We start from the raw sequence: 18254 nt of genomic DNA, 5'->3' as shown, positions 1-18254 counted from the left end.
ACATGACGTCCCAGCAGACAACCAAAAAGTGCCACGAATGCATTTCAGATGATTTAAGATATAATAACAGGTGAAACTGTTAGATCTCCTCATTTTTCTCACATCATGGCGCCTGTAATAGATTTGCGCTACGTCTCAGCAGCAGTCTCCTTAATAGGACGGGAGATAGATTTGGCATGTTCAGCACTGATTTAGAACGCAAGGCCAGATAAGTGAACAAGGACTCTGGTTAGACTGACTAGCTTGCTTTGATTTGAAAGAAATGTACAGAGTGCCAGTGAGGAACTGCTAATTAACGAGGCAATTAAAATGCAATCAAAGCAATGAACTAACATCAGTTAAGTGTTCTTGGACAGGGCCAAGTATAAACTGAAACTGAAAACAAAGTAGTGCCAAGATGGTGGGGATTTATGTAAATGTCACTCATTTGCATGCAAATGTGACCTGACATTTTTGTGATCATGTTAAAACACTGAAGCACCAATCTGTGTTTAATTTTGCTGACATGGTAAATTTGATGGCATAACCTCAAAGGGTGAATCTCCCAAGGAAAATGTCTGGGTCGTATTTCAACTCAAAATTAAAAAAAAATAAAACAAAAGTTAAGAAATGTTAATGTGCAAAGAAAATATTCCTATAATCCTATTTTAGACCATTATGCATTTTTAAACACTCATTTTTCATTCTCATGACAAATATGCACATTTCCCCCCAAAATTCTCATTACAGAAATGCAGAAAAGTTCCCACTCATTATTCTCTTTTAGCAATGAAAATTATACTGTCCAAACACATTTTTTTGTATGTAATGTTTTAATGTTTTGTACACATTACTTTTGTACGTTTGACTAAATTGTTTGCTTATGTTTTTTATTTATTTGATTGTCTATTGTTTGCTTGTGTTTATGTCTTTTATAATGTTAATTTAAATAATAATTATAAATAAATATTTAATAAAGTGTCCGTCAAAAGATTAAGTGAAAGTTACATTATTACGCCATGGCGGCAAAGACTCTCTTTATGAGTGCATCAGAACAAGGAAGTTGTTTTAGTGCCGTGGGCAATCCCCTTAACTTTTAAGGCACAAAGATATCGCTTTCCTCAGCGGACATTCTGAATGGACAAACTGATTTTATATAATGGATATAAAATTATGGATATCAACCCGAAGAATGAATGCTATATCAGATGCAGGTAATACACTCATTTAGTCGATCTTTCTCTCATAATACCATAATACAATAAGCTCCAATGAAGCGACTCAACATTCCTTCGTTATTAGTTCTAAAGTGACGCTTTAAAATTAATAACGGAGGCTTGGGCTCAACTGTTAAACTGCCAACTTGACATTTGAATCCATGGCAGAAGTAGCTCTGCACAAAAGAGTTTTTATAGACACTCCCTTGTTGCCGAATGTATAAATATATTACTGTATATTATGACATTAATGAGACTTGGCAAGTGCTTGATTAAATGGCCATGGAAGACAACATCCTATGGCACAGATTCTCCTAGTCTGATAAAACTCATAAAGTTGGTGGCTCAGACACTTGTCCCCTTTGGACATTCCTCAGACTCAAAATTGGGCAATTTTCCTTCCTCACAACAACAGAGACAGTTGGAAGTGAAGATGAGAAGAAGAGAACAGCCCCAGCGACACTCAGTTCATAAGCCAGTCGGATTAATCTTTCATAAAAAAAATAAAAATAAAGATGCTTTATTTAATAGCATGTCCAGAAGGAACATGATGATGACCTTCTAGTCAAAAAATTCAGAGTTTGGGAATAGAAGATATAAGTTGTTTCTTCTAGCTTCCTAAATGATCTAATAAACTAAACTCAATTACAGCAGATACACAACATACATAAAGACACAGCATGTGACATCTTAAAACTCAACACGGGATGACAAACCAAGCATGAAGGGGAATAAAGATCTGTAAGGCAAGCAAATATTGGCACACGTATATATTCTAAAATCAGCATAATTTCCTGTGGTTAACATGCAGTAAGAGGCTTATCCAAGCGATGAGATTTTAAAAAAGCTGAAACAATGCTTTTTATTGGCAGATGGGATAGCCACTTCTCTCATTTCCAGGGATGAAGGAGAGTGGTGCAGAGCAAAATGAATCAGCACATCAATCACTGTTGCGAAGCTAAAGTCAAGGAGGAAATCACACCGGCATCTTGTGCTGTAGCTCTATGTGAATTTCAAGGGCACGCAAGAGCCTCCTGATACACGGTGGGGCGAGGAGTCCACAGAGATTACGCAGAAGTATTAAGTGTCTCGTTTGTCTTTCTTACCTTCAGCCTTCAGACGCTGTGAGTCCAGCACCCTGCCGAGGCATAAGTGCTGCCAACGAGGTGCGTATGTTTGACTGTGTAGCGGGTGCTATTGCGCTCACCAGAAACATTCTGTAGGCGTCTTTGCGTCTTACAGGGCCCCAGCATGAGTCTGTGTCGTTGTATTTCACACTCCCAGCACTGCACGAGTGATTCCCACTGCGAGAAGGCAAACAATTAGATACTTCTGACATCTGCGAATCGATTTCAGGAGTTTATAAAGTACCATAATATATAACAGTTTGCAAATCATATTTGATACAACAGTCTTTAATGGCTCATACAATATGATATAGGAGAATATAACTGAATTATAAACCAAGCAAATATAAAAATTCAAAACCATTCAAAAAGTAAAGCTGGCGTTTCATTAATTAAAAGGATAGATAGCCCAAAAATGAAGATTGTCATCATTTACTCTCCCTCAAGATGTTCCAAACCTGTATGAATTTCGTTTTTCTGCTGAACAAAAAAGAAAGATATTTTGAAGAATGTTAACGAACAGATCTCTGAAGGCACCATTCACTTCCATGGTATTATTTTTTCCTACTATGGAAGTCAATGGTGCCCCAGATCTACATGGTTACAAACATTCTTCCAAATATCTTCCTTTGTGTTCAACAGAACAAAGAAATTCATACAGGTTTGGAACTACTCAAGGGTGAGTAAATGACCGAATTTATTTTTTGGGTGAACCATTGCTTTAATGTCTAGAACAAGAACAAGATGAGAGATTTTGAACTCACCATGTTACCTCCATCAGTGATACTGGTACAGCGGCGGCATAAATCGCCAGGTCTCCGTACAGGTACACGATTATGCAGATGTAGAACATGTTGACACCAACTGCAAAAAGAAGCATCAGGTGTCATACTGAAGATTCATGGCTTTACATAAAACATCACTTCAAATACAAACATGCAGAGAACATGAAGATGAGCAGCATCATTCCCAAGAAGATTCCTCTGATGTTCCTCCCCAACACTCTATAGCCACTAAACATACGAGCCGTATAAATCATTCTAATTAAAGAAGCAAGCATTTCATTATGAAATTCCCCCCTGCTCTTCTCTTCATTAACCCCACACTCCTCTTCACCTGTTCTTCCATCCATCCATCACTCAGTCCCTGCCAGTTGGAGATGAGATGGAGAGCATTCAGGAGGAAACACAGACCGGCTTCACCACAACACACATTCATCATTCACCGTCAAGCTCCTACGAGGATCTCAAATGGTCCAGCCAACCAATCAGCTCATTAATTACTCTGAAGTCAACTAGAGCTAACAGACTATTTAAACTAGATTTAAATAAAGTAAATTTATGATATAACTCTTTTATGAGCTTAATTGAGTCATCTTTCCCTCCACATAAAAAAAGCAGCAAATGTTGCCGTCAGTTCCAGTTCATTTTACGAAGACGAGTGGCGAAAAGCTGGCAGAAAACATGGGAAATTATGAACGCAAAGTCAGTTGCAGTGCTCTTTTTACAATTTTTTTTATAAAGGAGAAAAAGTCCGATACTTGAAATTTAGAAATATTGACATTTCTTAACTCTCTGGTCCTCTTTGTTTAGGGGTTGAAATTAATACACAATTTTTTTCTTATACATGTTTAAATTATTTGTTCAATTAAAGCAGTATTCCATGTTAAAATAGAGACAATCCATTTAAAATCCAATTTTTTGAAGGTAGATTAGTGCCATCTGGTGGGAGTAAAAAAATAAAAAGTTATGTAATGCCATGGTTTAACCACTAGATTCCAATATAGTTCTATGCATACAAATTCTCTAGTGTTTTTCAGACATAAATACTTATTTTTTTATTAAGTTGTAGATTTGTATTTATACTTAGACATTCTCAAAGACTACTTTTTGTCAAGGTTTAGATTTTTTTTTTCTTCTATTTTGCACCTCTTCATTGTTATGCACTTTTTTCTGCACATTGGCTGATCTGTAGTTTGTACCACCAAAAGATTCTCTGAGCTTATGTATTTTTACGTATTTCTCAATTTCATATGTCGGTCATTTTTTGACTGTGAAGGAGCCAAGTGTGACTTTTTTTTTCTTTTTTTCAACCCTTTAACATATCTGAATCATGACCATGATTTTTTTTTTTGTGTTCACATATCTATTGCGACAAAAGTCACCAAGTGTCACCCAATTCCGATGAAGCAAAACAAATGTAAAAAATTCAAAACGTACATTTTTTCTGTTACTTTTGACTGAAAAGGACCAGAGGGTTAAAAAGAATTTTTTACACAATTTCACTGAATTTAAATCCAACCTTCTTGCTTTACTAGGCTACAATACCACTGTTTTTGTGTTAACATTTAAATGTAATAAGAAAGTGATGCACTGATAATTCAAATTGATATAGCTGATAACCAAGGAATATGTCATATGTATTAAAATTATAGACTTTTGTCTAAATGATGATAATAATAATAATAATAATAATAATAATAATAAAAATCAAAATCAAACTCTAAAAAATCAAAATTGACCGTTTTAAATGCCTAAAGTGAATAACATTAAGTGAGGTAATCTAAATGTAAAGATTTTGGAGAAAAGAGTATGCACAAATTAAATATGGTTCAGTTTCTTCCTTCAACTCAAGTCTATAGGATTTTGATCCATCTTAAAAATGTCACTTTTGAAAAGTGATATCAAGCCTCTCCTCAATGAGCAAAAACAACATGTAGCATAAACAGTTCAAGACGATCTACACAAGAAAGTGTAACAGTTAGGGTTAGGAATTTCAAAGAATTCACATTAATAGCAAAAGTAATAGTCTTAGCAAGCACACCTAAAAACAAAATCAATCATGAGCTAATCTATCTCCTCTGTGGCATTATCAGAAGCAGTCTTCTAATCAACCTGTCAGTGGGAAGGTTACAGTCACTGTGAGCAGCCCAGATAAACCAGCAGCCATGAAGAAACCTGTCCACTGATGAAATTACAGGAGCCAGGCTTCCTGTTGTTCATTTCAGAACAGAGCGGATTCACATTCTGCTTTAAAAGTAACTGAACCCAAAGAGTCGCTGTGTGTACTTTCTGTAAAAACAACCTCCCACCTGCCTCGACAATCCTAAAGTCCATTCACAAACATTAAAGCCTTTAATTACAAATCATTTTGGCGTATAAAAGCCTGCAGTTTCTTTCCGCTGAATGGCAGCTCATGGATTGATCACCCCCATTACAAAGGCTGCGTTTAGCAATTGCTCTAGGATTAAAAAGACAGCAAGTCCTAAGACATTAGGGCAAACAAGAATTATATTTAAAGCTAAAGTCAATACTAAAGTCACACTAAGTAAACTAATCTCCTTCACAATGAGTTATGCTTCCATTTAATACATTTACGATCAGAGTCTGCTCAGATAGTTATTAGTTTCTCCCAAGTGCAACTCCAAATTGGCCACTTCACTCCATTCTATGCTGGGAAAGGTCAGAGCACACACAGAGAGCTATTTTAACACATCACACTTAATAGAATAACAAAAGTCGACAGGGCGAGTATGTAACGTCTGTGCCGAGAAAACACAAAGCTCTGAAGCTACAAGTGCGTGCTTGTGTTTACCAAACGTGAGTGTGTGAAGCGCATAATAGGCGGTGCTGGTTTGTTGGAGGGTGTAACAAGTGCGCCACCTAGTGGATAATGTTTGCCATCACATGCTGTGGATGTATGGAACCAGGGTCAGAAATGAACTTTTCCATTAAGGGGCTTTTTTTCTTTTTTCTAAGGGCAATTTTTATGGTTACTGTATCTGTGTTATCTTTTATGTTAAATACTATAAAACTGGATTTGATGGAAGAAACTGAGCCATGTTTAATTTGTGTATGCTCATTTCCCCTAATTTTTACCTCACTTAAAGTTATTCATTTTAGGCATTTAAAATGGTTGAATTGTATTTTTTAGAGGTTTTTTTTTTTTTTTTTTTATCATTTAGACAAAAGTCTAGAATTTTAATATGCCATTCATTGTTTATCAGCCATAACTATATCAACCCAAATTTGAATTATAAGTGCATCTTTATTATATTTAAATGCATTTACAAAAAGAGTGATATTGTAGCCTAGTAAAGCATCTGACATGGGATGTTTATTCACATTAACTGTTTATTGTTGCTCAAAAGGTGGCGTACATGCATTTAGACTGAAATTTAAATACATAATAAATGCATAAATGTAAATTTAATGACAACTGCATAATGTTGCATAGTGTAAATATCCTACATGAAGTATATAATTTATAAAATTTAAAAAAAAAAATCGGAATTACAGGGCAGAACTGAAATTATAACCATTATTGTTGTATGATAATGATTATTAATGTTGTTTAATAGAATACATTAAAAAAAAAAAATTATATGTGTGGAAAAACGTCTCACCATAAATTCTTCTAGGCTACACAGACAAAACAAGTTAAAAATGGTTTCTGAATTAGTTTATTGCCTTTTTATGAGTTAGAAAATCAAGACTTCTCATTATCTTAGCAGCATGAAGAACGAAACGGTTCTTCAAACTGGGAATAAATTAAATACAGAAAGCAAGCAAAGAAAGTTCCCCGTCACTTTAGCCTAGCGCAAGGTCACCGAGTTATGCCCTCTCGAAAAGCTCCCGTTATAAACACAGAAGCTGCGAGTAGATGATAACATTTTCTACACTGCAAAATTAATCTCATTTACACTGTATCTGCACTTTGATGTTTATGTACTACGGCTGAAATGTGTGTGATTGGTTATAACACTCAACACTTCAAAACATGTGTAAACGAAATCTTTGATGCAACATGAGCAGATCTAACTGTAATGCTGCAATCAACACTTTATTCAGTTTCACTTTAACCACGATCATCATAATAGAATTATTGTAATTGTACAAGAGCATTTTTGTTCATTTCTGTGGCATTTTTGCCCCAAGCCCCTGTTAATTTCCAACCCTGAATGGAACAGAGAAGCAGGCCAATTCTGATGTCCGTCCTTTGCTTGATAGTTGGAGAAGATGCCAAAAGCAATGCTGTTGAGATATTGCAAGGCTGCTCAGGGCATTGTTGAGTCAGCCTTTGTCTAGTGCAGCTTGTGAAATGATGCTTAGGAGGGCAAGAATCCTGAAAATAGGAATCACTATACACCTCGGTTTGTAGTTCAAGGTGAACGCGTCTTCTTCATATTCATCAAGAGATTCTCATTACCTGGGTTCTCCATCTTTAAGTAAGCCTCTCGTTTCCTTATATTAGTGTAGATAACAGATCTACAGTGAGGTAATTACAACCAAAAGCAATTTAACTAGTTCTAATTACACCCCATTAGCAGCAAATAACCTTGTTCACTGTTACTGAACACTGAAGCAAAACTTGACCTTCAGAAGCCATCATTTAAGGCCTGTTTAATAGCCTTATAAAGCTAAATGTCTTAACAGAGATTACATTGTAGTGCATAATGACGCAAGAAGTCTTACCTTTATTAAAAAACATGGAGGCCATTTGTCCCATCTCGACTCTCTCGACAATGTCAAAGTGGTCTATATTCGCGGCACGCTCTGTAACATCAGATGACAAAACCAATAATGACCTTGAGAATTTGATCTTGGGTAACACTGCAAACCATTATACTAACAAAGACAATACAATGCAAACAGCACTTACGGACAGAAAGAATGGGCCGTGTCTCGACGGGTTCTGATCGTCCCCGGATAATGACCTCATCATCTGAATAGTCCGAGCTGGAGTCGCTGTCATTAATCTTATAATGGTTGTAACAACAAAATTAGTTTATTTACTAATGCTAGGCCCTAAACAAACATGCTCACAAACAAAAAACCCTACACTTTTCACATATGTGAGAGCAAGCATACAGTACACGACTGTTCAAAACTTTTTTTAAATACTTTTATTCACCAAGGTAGCATTAAGCAGCCTTGGTGAGCATAATGGGCTTCTTTCAAAAACAGTAAAAAATCTTACCAACCTCAAATGTTTAAAGGCTTGAAATATAGCTTGTTTCACTTTTATGGTGAACATTCAGCCTAATTTTTTTTTTTTTTTTTGATTTTAGCAATCTTATAAGATCATTACTTTATCTCACTGTGCGACATGGATCTACTAATCTTGGGTACAACATGCATATGGACTGTACAATGAGGACACCTGTTGACTCGTAGGCTACGATGCAAGTTTCTATAGAAGAATAAAACGTCATCAGCAATCACTAGTGGTAAACAAAACACCATGTTGAATCACACTTTGGCAGTTGTAGTTTTTATGTGTGCTGAAAATAAAAAGGAAGCGGCGAAAGAAGAAGGGAAAAGAGCTTGAGGCAAGCAGTTTTAAGGTTTAGCGCATTGATTTCATGTCGCATTTTTATTGGCTGGTCAGTAGATGTAGGTCGTAGCAACAGATACACTGTGCGTTGATCAGGCTGAATTTCTGACACTGTCAGAAAACTATCGTAGGCTATCTTTGGTCGCAAGACCGGGAAAACAGCTGTCTTTGAACCTCTCTCACTGTACGACATAGGACCACCGATTAAGAGCCACGATCACAGAAATCGCCACGATTGTTTCACGATGGCAATCTTTCGTCTGGGAGAGCCAAAAATCGTGCAGTGTATCCCGGGCTTAAGACAATGTTACATATGACAGAGAGGACATTGTAGAAGAACAGGTTTGATTATTTCCTCAGTTATATAATGCGCAGTTTAATGTGATAAAAACGAGGTACCATTTGTCATGCTACACTGCAAAATCGGTTTTGACATGCTTATTCAGTATAAACACATTATATGCACAACATATGCTGTTGCTGAAAAGAGATCATCTATTTAAATAAGAGTATAAACATTCTGATGTTATAGTTGTGTAGGCCATTATATAGGATTTCTGTTTTCTGTTTGATCGGGTCAAACTGACTAGAAGCATTGGCCTCGTTCTAAGCATACGTCAAAGCTGTTTTAGTACATCTGCCCTAAATGGCCCTGTTTCATTCACTAATAGGTCAGTATCATTTAAAGTTTCAAATTTCTGGCTTGATTACCTGCAGTGGGACGTGTAACATTTCCATGATCAGTGTAATTTTCATAGGGAATACCCTAAAACTGAATAAGAACATAGTGTTCAGGGTAACCAGGGTAAACTGGTGACGTCACTAACCTCTTCCTGTTCTCTCCTCTTCCAGCGCAGCTGGGCATTGGCAGCAGCCATGGCTTCAATCACAAATGTGGTGGTCATGAAACTGAGAGAAGACAGGAAAGTTAAAAACTTCATATGTAGCATGTTTAAAAAAAAAAAAAGAAGGAAAAACAAAATGCAGACAAAACAATATACAGAGCTGGTATCAGGAACGAAAATCCTTAAAAACAACAAAATAAACTGACCATCATGATTTTGCACATTATTTTAAAGCTGAAGTCTGTACGTTTTGCCTCTTTGTCATATTTTCATTAAAATGTCACACGTTTCCCCACCTGAGACGACTTTTATGTTGTGCTGACGTAAATAAGGTTATGTGAGTGGAAAAAATAATATTAACTGAAAAAAACTACTTTAAGCAGAAAGAATTATTTTAAAAAGTCTGATTCAACGGCATGCAAAATAAAAGTTTGTTTCCCATAATATATGTGTCTACTGTGTATATTTATTATGTGTGTTTATATATATATATATACAGTACAGTCCAAAAGTTTGGAACCACTAAGATTTTTAATGTTTTTAAAAGAAGTTTCGTCTGCTCACCAAGGCTACATTTATTTAATTAAAAATACAGTAAAAAACAGTAATATTGTGAAATATTATTACAATTTAAAATAACTGTGTACTATTTAAATATATTTGACAAAGTAATTTATTCCTGTGATGCAAAGCTGAATTTTCAGCATCATTAATCCAGTCTTCAGTGTCACATGATCCTTCAGAAATCATTCTAATATGCTGATTTGCTGCTCAATAAACATTTATGATTATTTTCAATGTTGAAAACAGTTGTGTACTTTTTTTTTTTTCAGGATTCCTTGATGAATAGAAAGTTCAAAAGAACAGCATTTATCTGAAATACAAAGCTTCTGTAGCATTATACACTACTGTTCAAAAGTTTGGGGTCAGTAAGAATTTTTATTTTTATTTTTTTGAAAAGAAATTAAAGAAATGAATACTTTTATTCAGCAAGGATGCATTAAATCAATCAAAAGTGGCAGTAAAGACATTTATAATGTTACAAAAGATTAGATTTCAGATAAACACTGTTCTTTTGAACTTTCTATTCATCAAATAATCCTGAAAAAAAATATTGTACACAAATATTTTGTACAATTGTACACATTAAATGTTTCTTGAGCAGCAGATCAGCATATTAGAATGATTTCTGAAGGATCATGTGACACTGAAGACTGGAGTAACGATGCTGAAAATTCAGCTTTGCCATCACAGGAATAAATTACTTTGTGAAATATATTCAAATAGAAAACAGTTATTTTAAATTGTAATAATATTTCACAATATTACTGTTTTTACTGTATTTTTAATTAAATAAAAGTAGCCTTGGTGAGCAGACGAAACTTCTTTTAAAAACATTAAAAATCTTAGTGGTTCCAAACTTTTGGACTGTACTGTATATATATGTATATATATATATATATATATATATATATATATATATATATATATATATATATATATATATATATATATATATATATATATATATATATATATATATATGTGTATATATATATATATATATATATATACACACACACACACACATTTTATATATATATAAATTATATATATATTACACACATACATGCATTCATTTAAGAAATATTTACATGTATGTACGGATATTTATATATTCTACATAAATATAAATATTTTATGTATAAAAATATTTTTGTTAAATATACACATGCATGTGTGTATTTAAATATACAAAATAAATATACACATACTGTATAAAATGTAAAGACAAACTTTTTATTATTTATTTATACTTTTTATTAATCGTTTGACAGCACTAGTGCATTTAAATGGAAATGATTGAATATCATTCTTCCTTGTGTTTATTTCATGAAAAACAATGTGGAATAAACCATCCATTTGTTTCCGACACTGGGATCCTTCTGAAGACTGAACACGAGCTGTTTAAACTGGACGCATTTTAGCGAAAGTTCTTTCACTTGTCCAATTTGTCCTGTTGTCAGCTGACTCAAGCGCGTGAAGTATGTCAGAAAGTGAACACGCATCTGTATATCGTTGATTATAATGGGTTCTATTTGCTTTTGACACGACGCTCACATCTAGTGTAGGCAAATGTCAGCCGTTAAGCGACTGAACGCTGGTAGGCGGGGCATATGGTGCGATGATGTACAACTATTCGACGATGTCTTGTTCTGGAGGCAGTCATATGCAAATGTATTTGCCTGTGACATGTCATGAATCCCTCAATATCAAAATGAGTTGTTTTCGGAGGTTGACTGAATAAATGCTTTGTTTACAATAAGGAGGACATTTAAGATATGCAACTTGCAGGATGTTTTAATGGTACAAAGACCTCTTATATGTCAAAAGATCAAGGCAGATTTGATTTCTCATGTCATGACCCTTATGAACTATATCACTCAGTCCTACTGTAAAATATGAGAAACTGCATGTCATCTACATAACATCAGTTTCATTTGGACATTTCCTCTCATAACCTGTATTTAAAGACCGTTGCTGTCTGCTCCCTTTCCTCTGGATTTTCATTGATATACAGCTCCATCCTGTTTCATCTAAACACTCATAACTCTCCCCTGGGCTCTGTCAGTGACTCAGACAGCTGGCAGGTTGGCAAAGGTGATAAATGTGTTTTGATGGCCACAGCACCAGCGGCAGCAGTAACAGGGTTGAGAGGTCAGCTAAAGATGAGCGAGTGACAGAGAGAGATAGCATGCAAAGAAGACCAAAAGAAGACATGCCATGCTCTTATTGGACACAAGATGAGATAGAGACAGAATTACACTTCTCAAATTCATGCCCTAACTACACACAAATTAGAGACCTATTCTAACTCCATTTGGCAAACCACCACAAAGAGTATCAATGGAAATCTAATACGAACAGCCTCCTAAACCTGATATGTCAAAACTCAAAATAATCAAGCCTAGCATTAATAAGAAAACAGCAACCAGTAGAACGCAAACACCAAGAAGAAAATAAAAAATACTTTTACTTAGGGCTGGGCGATATATCGCATGCGATTCTCAGGCGCATTTCGTCAGTAAAGCCGGTTCCCTGATTACCGCTAAATCGCCATCACCTGCTTTCAAATGGAGCGCCTTTTAATAGACAAAGCCGTAGTTCACGGACAAGCCACGCAAAATCGCGTTCAGTATCGAAGATGAATCGACTTCGATAATGAACCCGATTTTGCGTGGCTTATCAGTGAATTACGGCTCTTTCTATTAAAAGGCGCTCCATTTTAAAGCAGGTGATGGCGATTTAGCGGTAATCAGGGAACCGGCTTTACTGACGAAATGCGCGTGAGAATCGCATGCGATATATCGCCCAGCCCTACTTTTACTTCTCAAAGTAATAATAACAATAGTCTTAGAGGCAGTATCAGCAAACAAAAAAGGATATTCTTTAATCAACAATATATTATCCCGGACGAGCCCCCAATGTATGTTACGTCCCAGTCTAGGGGCAATGTGGAGTAACATAAACGAAGAACGTCACATAAGGAAAGCGTGGATTCCCATTTCCAAAGCTTACATAGTGACTTGTAAATGAAAAAAAAAAAGACTGAATGCTCCTACAATACATGAAAATTCACGCTTTCCTTATGTGACGTTCTTCATTCATGTTACTCCACGTTGCCCCAAGACTGGGACGTAACACAATACAGTTTGATGACATCCATACAAACGCATGAATTGGTTCTGTTTATTATAACAATGTGCTTCAGTTTTGTCATCTGCCGCTTTAAATGCTTGAGCTCTTTAAAGCAGAAAGGAATCTGATTGGCTGTCAAGGTGTTTATTGTTCATTAGCTGGAAAAAAATCATTGTGAAAGTGAATCCAACGATAATGTTTCTCTGTGCCATTTTTGTTATAGTTGTGGTGTGGACTTTCACATTTAGAAAGATTTTTTACAACTAAACTATCTTTATTGTTATCCTTATAGTTATCGTCCTTCATTGTGAAAGGGCCTTACTGCAGCACTTTGTTTGCCAGCAAAAATAAAAGGAATAGTTACATTTTCATTTGATTCTCTTTTAAATAATTAAATAATCATTAAAAAATTAAAGTGTTAACATGGAATCCCCCCCAAAAAATAAAAATAAATGGAAAACATAGAATTTGGGAAAAATAAAAAAAAGATTACATTTTGATTACCCTACATTTTGTTATATAATGCACACTAATTCAGACATTTTGGAGTGTCACTTGAGGTCACTGTTTCTTATTTTTATCAATTATTCCCAAAATATGTGCAAAGGATACAATACTTATTGTAATAAATATAATGAATCATTGATCCCATTACAGTGTGTGTGTGTGTGTGTACTATTTACCAGTGCTTTGGCAATGTAGACCCTTGTTTTATCATGTAATTTAATGGTAAATTACCGGTAAATTACCACTGAGAGATCATGTGTGAACAGGACCTTTTCAAAAATACCGGTAAATCAGTTCTGCTATTTTCTCAGTATGAGAAGTTGTAACATTACCAGTAAATTACTGGTATGCTGCTGAGTGTGAACAAAGAATGAAGATATCCAGTATCCGCATGTAGGAGGTCAGAACGTACTGACATAAGATGTCTGCTTTGGACCAATTATAAAGCTCTTTGTAGCCAACTACACTGCTTTTAATTGTTTTTCTATGTAAAGATGTGCTAGACAGACGTCTGACTATTGCGCCGTGTCTTATCATCCATATAGATGAACAAAACATCTATTTCCGATGATTGACACACACAGAGTTTACCGGTATTTTGGTACTGAAATGTGAATGGTATCTTACTGGTAAAAAGACGGAACACCATTGTTTGTGTGAACGGCACGTTTGTGGATCTACTGGAAAACTCGTTCTGGTAATTGTACAGTAATTTACCGGGATTGCTGCATGAAAGGAGCTAGTTAATACACTTTTTTCAATGTAAAAAGTCTCAAAAAGTCTCTTCATACCAACTCATACCAAGCCTTAATGGAGAAAAAGAGAGAAAGAAAGAGAATGCGATGGATTTTAAAAATCCTATAGGGAGAGCATACCTCATAAAAGCCAAAAATGAGATGAGGGAGACGCTGACTACCCAGCCAGCTGCTGCAAAGGCCTTGGGCATGGTCAGGGCACCAGTGCCAACAATAAGATTGAACATGTACACCAGGCCAACCTACATAAACACAAAACAGACATGTCTATAGCGGATTCAAAGTTTTCAGAGATCACAGATAAAAAAGAAAATGTATAACAAGCACTTAGGTTTTACAATGCACTGAAATGTTATCACACAAAGGTCCCATTATGTATCAGCTGTCCTGCAAAGATGACGTGTCTGGAATTTTTCACTATCATGCATTTCAATTAGCTAATGTATGTGATGATTCATTTGAGCAACACTGCATTTCCTGCCACTTGAGTGCACAAACCACATATAAATCAATAAAGTCCACTGAAAATTAGTCATGAGCTTGACATACAGTATGTACTGTTAATTCCATTAAAAAGTGATGAGCATTTCTCTTATGATTACCTAAAAATAAAAATGCTTCCCTTTAACTAATGTGAGCAAAACAAAGTAGGTAAAGGACATACTGTACATTCACTCAACTTACTTCAAGCGTATTGATTTAGTTTGGATTATTTTAAGTAGTTTATTTTCAAAGAGCTTGTAAATGAAAACCAAAGTATATTTTGGTATTTGGAAGCAATTTTTGCATTAAAAAACAAATTTGGAGGCTCTTATTTATATCTTGAACTGTCTAAAAATAAATAAAAGTGGGTCCTAAAGACAGTTTAGTTATATTTTCGTTTAATTCAGTTTACTTTGAATTAGTTTTCACTCTTTGTCTGTTAGTTTTAGTTTAGGTCAAAAATTAATGTGTTAAAGACTTTGTAAAAATATCTTTATTGTTGTTCAATTTGACACATTTAACACAATTAATTTCATTTACAATTTAATTCCGTCTAGCCATTTTCCCAGACTGTCAGACAGGAAAAGGTGTTCAAATAAAACGCAAGGCTACATTCCAAAAATACATGAGTATGGATTATGCACAGCTTTCTGCTGATTTGAGTCATTAAAACATGCTTCTCCTGGTTCCATGCGCTTTCATTTCCTCTTTAAATGAGTATCACAAAGTGTGTGGTTCGAATCACATGACTCCAAGTGACATAAAGGCACATAAGGAACTTATGACAACAGTTATCTTGCATTATTTGGTTATCAAAGTCTGAAAAACGGTGAAAAGAGAAGTACATTCAGGCCAAAATTACAGTCATCAAATCTTGAACTATTTCATGAATGCAGGTAGGCAGCCTTTCAATACAGAGCAAAAGAAAACACATCATGACATGATAGTTTTCTGTACTATGATATTGTCACAAGACTTTTTCTAAGGACACAAAGAGCTGAGTGTGCAGAACGGTTAAACTGACCAGTGTGATTAGGCAAAGTAGTTCAAACAAGTTAATCAATACCTTCTCCATCTACAACTACTTGCTTAGTCAGAAGTAACGTTAATACTTACAAATGGTGAGTAAGGCTCCCCTGTTTCTGTAATGCCTCCAGCCATCTCGAAGAGAAAAACACAACTCTCAAACCTGAAATTTTACAACGCCGAGGAAAGAAAAGACTGTTTTAATATTTAATACACTGCAATTTTGCCAAAGGCACATAAGAAGGCTAGTGTAACATGACTAGCATCAACCGTTGTTTGTGTTTCATTTATATTCACTCAGCTGTCACAGAATATGACAGATTTAATAAGTATATACTAGATTTTTTCAATGTTCAACTGCTTTATGTGACTGTTTTACTATAGCAAATATATCATATCCAACTTTATAAAACCATTATTTTGATAACAGAAAGATATGGCTCACCTGTCGTCAAGTGAAGTGATGTCGTTAGGAAAGCACGAGACTGTTTTCTTGTAACGTCTTCACTTTCAGCAACGCAGCTCGCGAGCAAATGCAACGTAATAACAAAGCAGACCGCATCGTGCACACCTCCCCATTATTTTATTAACTGTTAGCGGTTAATTAAGACAGGCTGCAGAAGTTCCTCTGTTTCAGACAGAAATTCCATTAAAATTAAAGAGTAAACAGGACGTCAGCAGGAAACTGTTCCTGATAAAGGGTGTGGCGTAGCAGAGCGGAAGTATTCGCTGATTGGCGGAATTGTGGTGACGTTATGAAAAAGACGCTTTGACGTTCGCAGTATGGAAGCAAATAAGATATTTTTTTTATCATATTGTGAGTTATTCACTAATTTAGTAAGCAAAGCATCATTTCGGAACGTGGTTTACAAAAAATATATACATTTTATCCCTTAATTATACTGACGATTCAGTCCCTTTCAGATTGACCCCAAACTTTTACAAAGCGATTGCATAAGGAAATATACATTTTTTATATGATAAACTATATCTTTTTTTTTTTTTTTACTTCTTATCTATGCCTCTGTTTTTGTGGATATTTTGTATTTTTTTTTTACTTATTTATTGCACAATTACTTAACTATGCCATACATTGGCTTATGAAAAATTTATTTTTAATGAAAAATCACTTTAATGATGAGCTTAATTAAATCTAAATTGTATTTGGACATTGCTCATGTGTTAGGGATAGAATACTACCATCTACAGGTTTGTGGAAATCTTTAGGAATTATAGTTTAAGAAAGAAAGTGCAATGAGCACATATATCCAATAGAGGTCAATCTTTTTTTTTTTTCACTTCATGCTTCAACTTCTCACAACTTTATGATATAATTTGTGAACATGCTTGTTCCACGCTGCCTTTGTGCTCTAGTATTAGTCCTTCATTTATGTATGGAAATTGTTCAGATTTATTTTTAAATTTTATTATAAAGATTTTAATTTCTATAAAAATGTTCTCTGTTGCAGTCACACATGTGTGTCTCTGTGTGTCTTTGTTTTTCTGTGTGTGTGTGTGTATGACAGAACGTTTGTTCGACTTTGTGTTTATGGTCAAGGACCAGACCTTTATTTACATGTAAGATTTTTCAGATTTAGGCCAGTTTTGTTGATTTTATTTGCCAATTTCTATAAAAATGCTCTCGGTTGCAGTCACACACGTGTGCGTGTGTGTGTGTGTGAAAGTTCGTTCCACATTGTTTATGGTCTAGGACCAGACCTTTATGGAAATGTAGAACATTTATACTATGGATAAGATTTATACTAGATTTATTTTTTTTGACAAATGAAAGAAAAAAAAAGAAAAAAAAAAAGTAATTTTTTTCATTTTCCCATTCATTTTCAATGTGGGGTCAATCTGACCCCAAGTGACTAAATCAGTGATTTTTTATATATATATATATATATATATATACACACCTTTAGAACAACCAAATCAAGTCCAGATTTTTTTGTGCATGTTTAGATAGATTTAGGAAATGTTACAGAGTCTCATGCCCAAGATGAAGGGAACACTTTTTAAAAACGAAGGAAACTGTCAGTGGGGTCAGATTGACCCAAGGGACCCATTAAGGGTTAAACATCTGATTAAAATGGTCAACAGTGCCGGACTTGTAGCCTATTTAACACACTAATTAATGCTGATCGCAAAGGTTTTGTGTGTCAAGACAGCCAGCCTAACTAGTTCTCACGTAATTCTTGAATGTATAACAACTAGGGGTGTGACGAGACGGGTATCTCACGAGACGAGACGAGACTCGAGATTGAGTTCACGAGACGA

At 35.0% G+C, this 18254-nt stretch overlaps 1 protein-coding gene across 1 annotated transcript in view; it reads right to left on the bottom strand.

Moving 5' to 3' along the window:
- The window catches only part of tmem104 (transmembrane protein 104), a 52707-nt gene extending 36006 nt beyond the window's left edge, over window positions 1-16701 (bottom strand). Inside the window, exons 1-8 of the mRNA XM_048183444.1 lie at window positions 16420-16701; window positions 16065-16137; window positions 14586-14707; window positions 9487-9568; window positions 7985-8081; window positions 7798-7878; window positions 3088-3187; window positions 2404-2500 (exon numbers count right to left, since the gene is read on the bottom strand). Of these exons, the coding sequence (XP_048039401.1) occupies window positions 2404-2500; window positions 3088-3187; window positions 7798-7878; window positions 7985-8081; window positions 9487-9568; window positions 14586-14707; window positions 16065-16109 (624 nt within the window). The 5' untranslated portion in view covers window positions 16110-16137; window positions 16420-16701. The remainder of the gene's footprint in view (window positions 1-2403; window positions 2501-3087; window positions 3188-7797; window positions 7879-7984; window positions 8082-9486; window positions 9569-14585; window positions 14708-16064; window positions 16138-16419) is intronic.
- Between the last annotated feature and the right edge of the window lie 1553 nt (window positions 16702-18254).

Source organism: Megalobrama amblycephala, linkage group LG1, assembly GCF_018812025.1.
Source record: "Megalobrama amblycephala isolate DHTTF-2021 linkage group LG1, ASM1881202v1, whole genome shotgun sequence".
Taxonomy (NCBI): domain Eukaryota; kingdom Metazoa; phylum Chordata; class Actinopteri; order Cypriniformes; family Xenocyprididae; genus Megalobrama; species Megalobrama amblycephala.
This window is presented reverse-complemented; position numbering and strand designations above follow the sequence as displayed.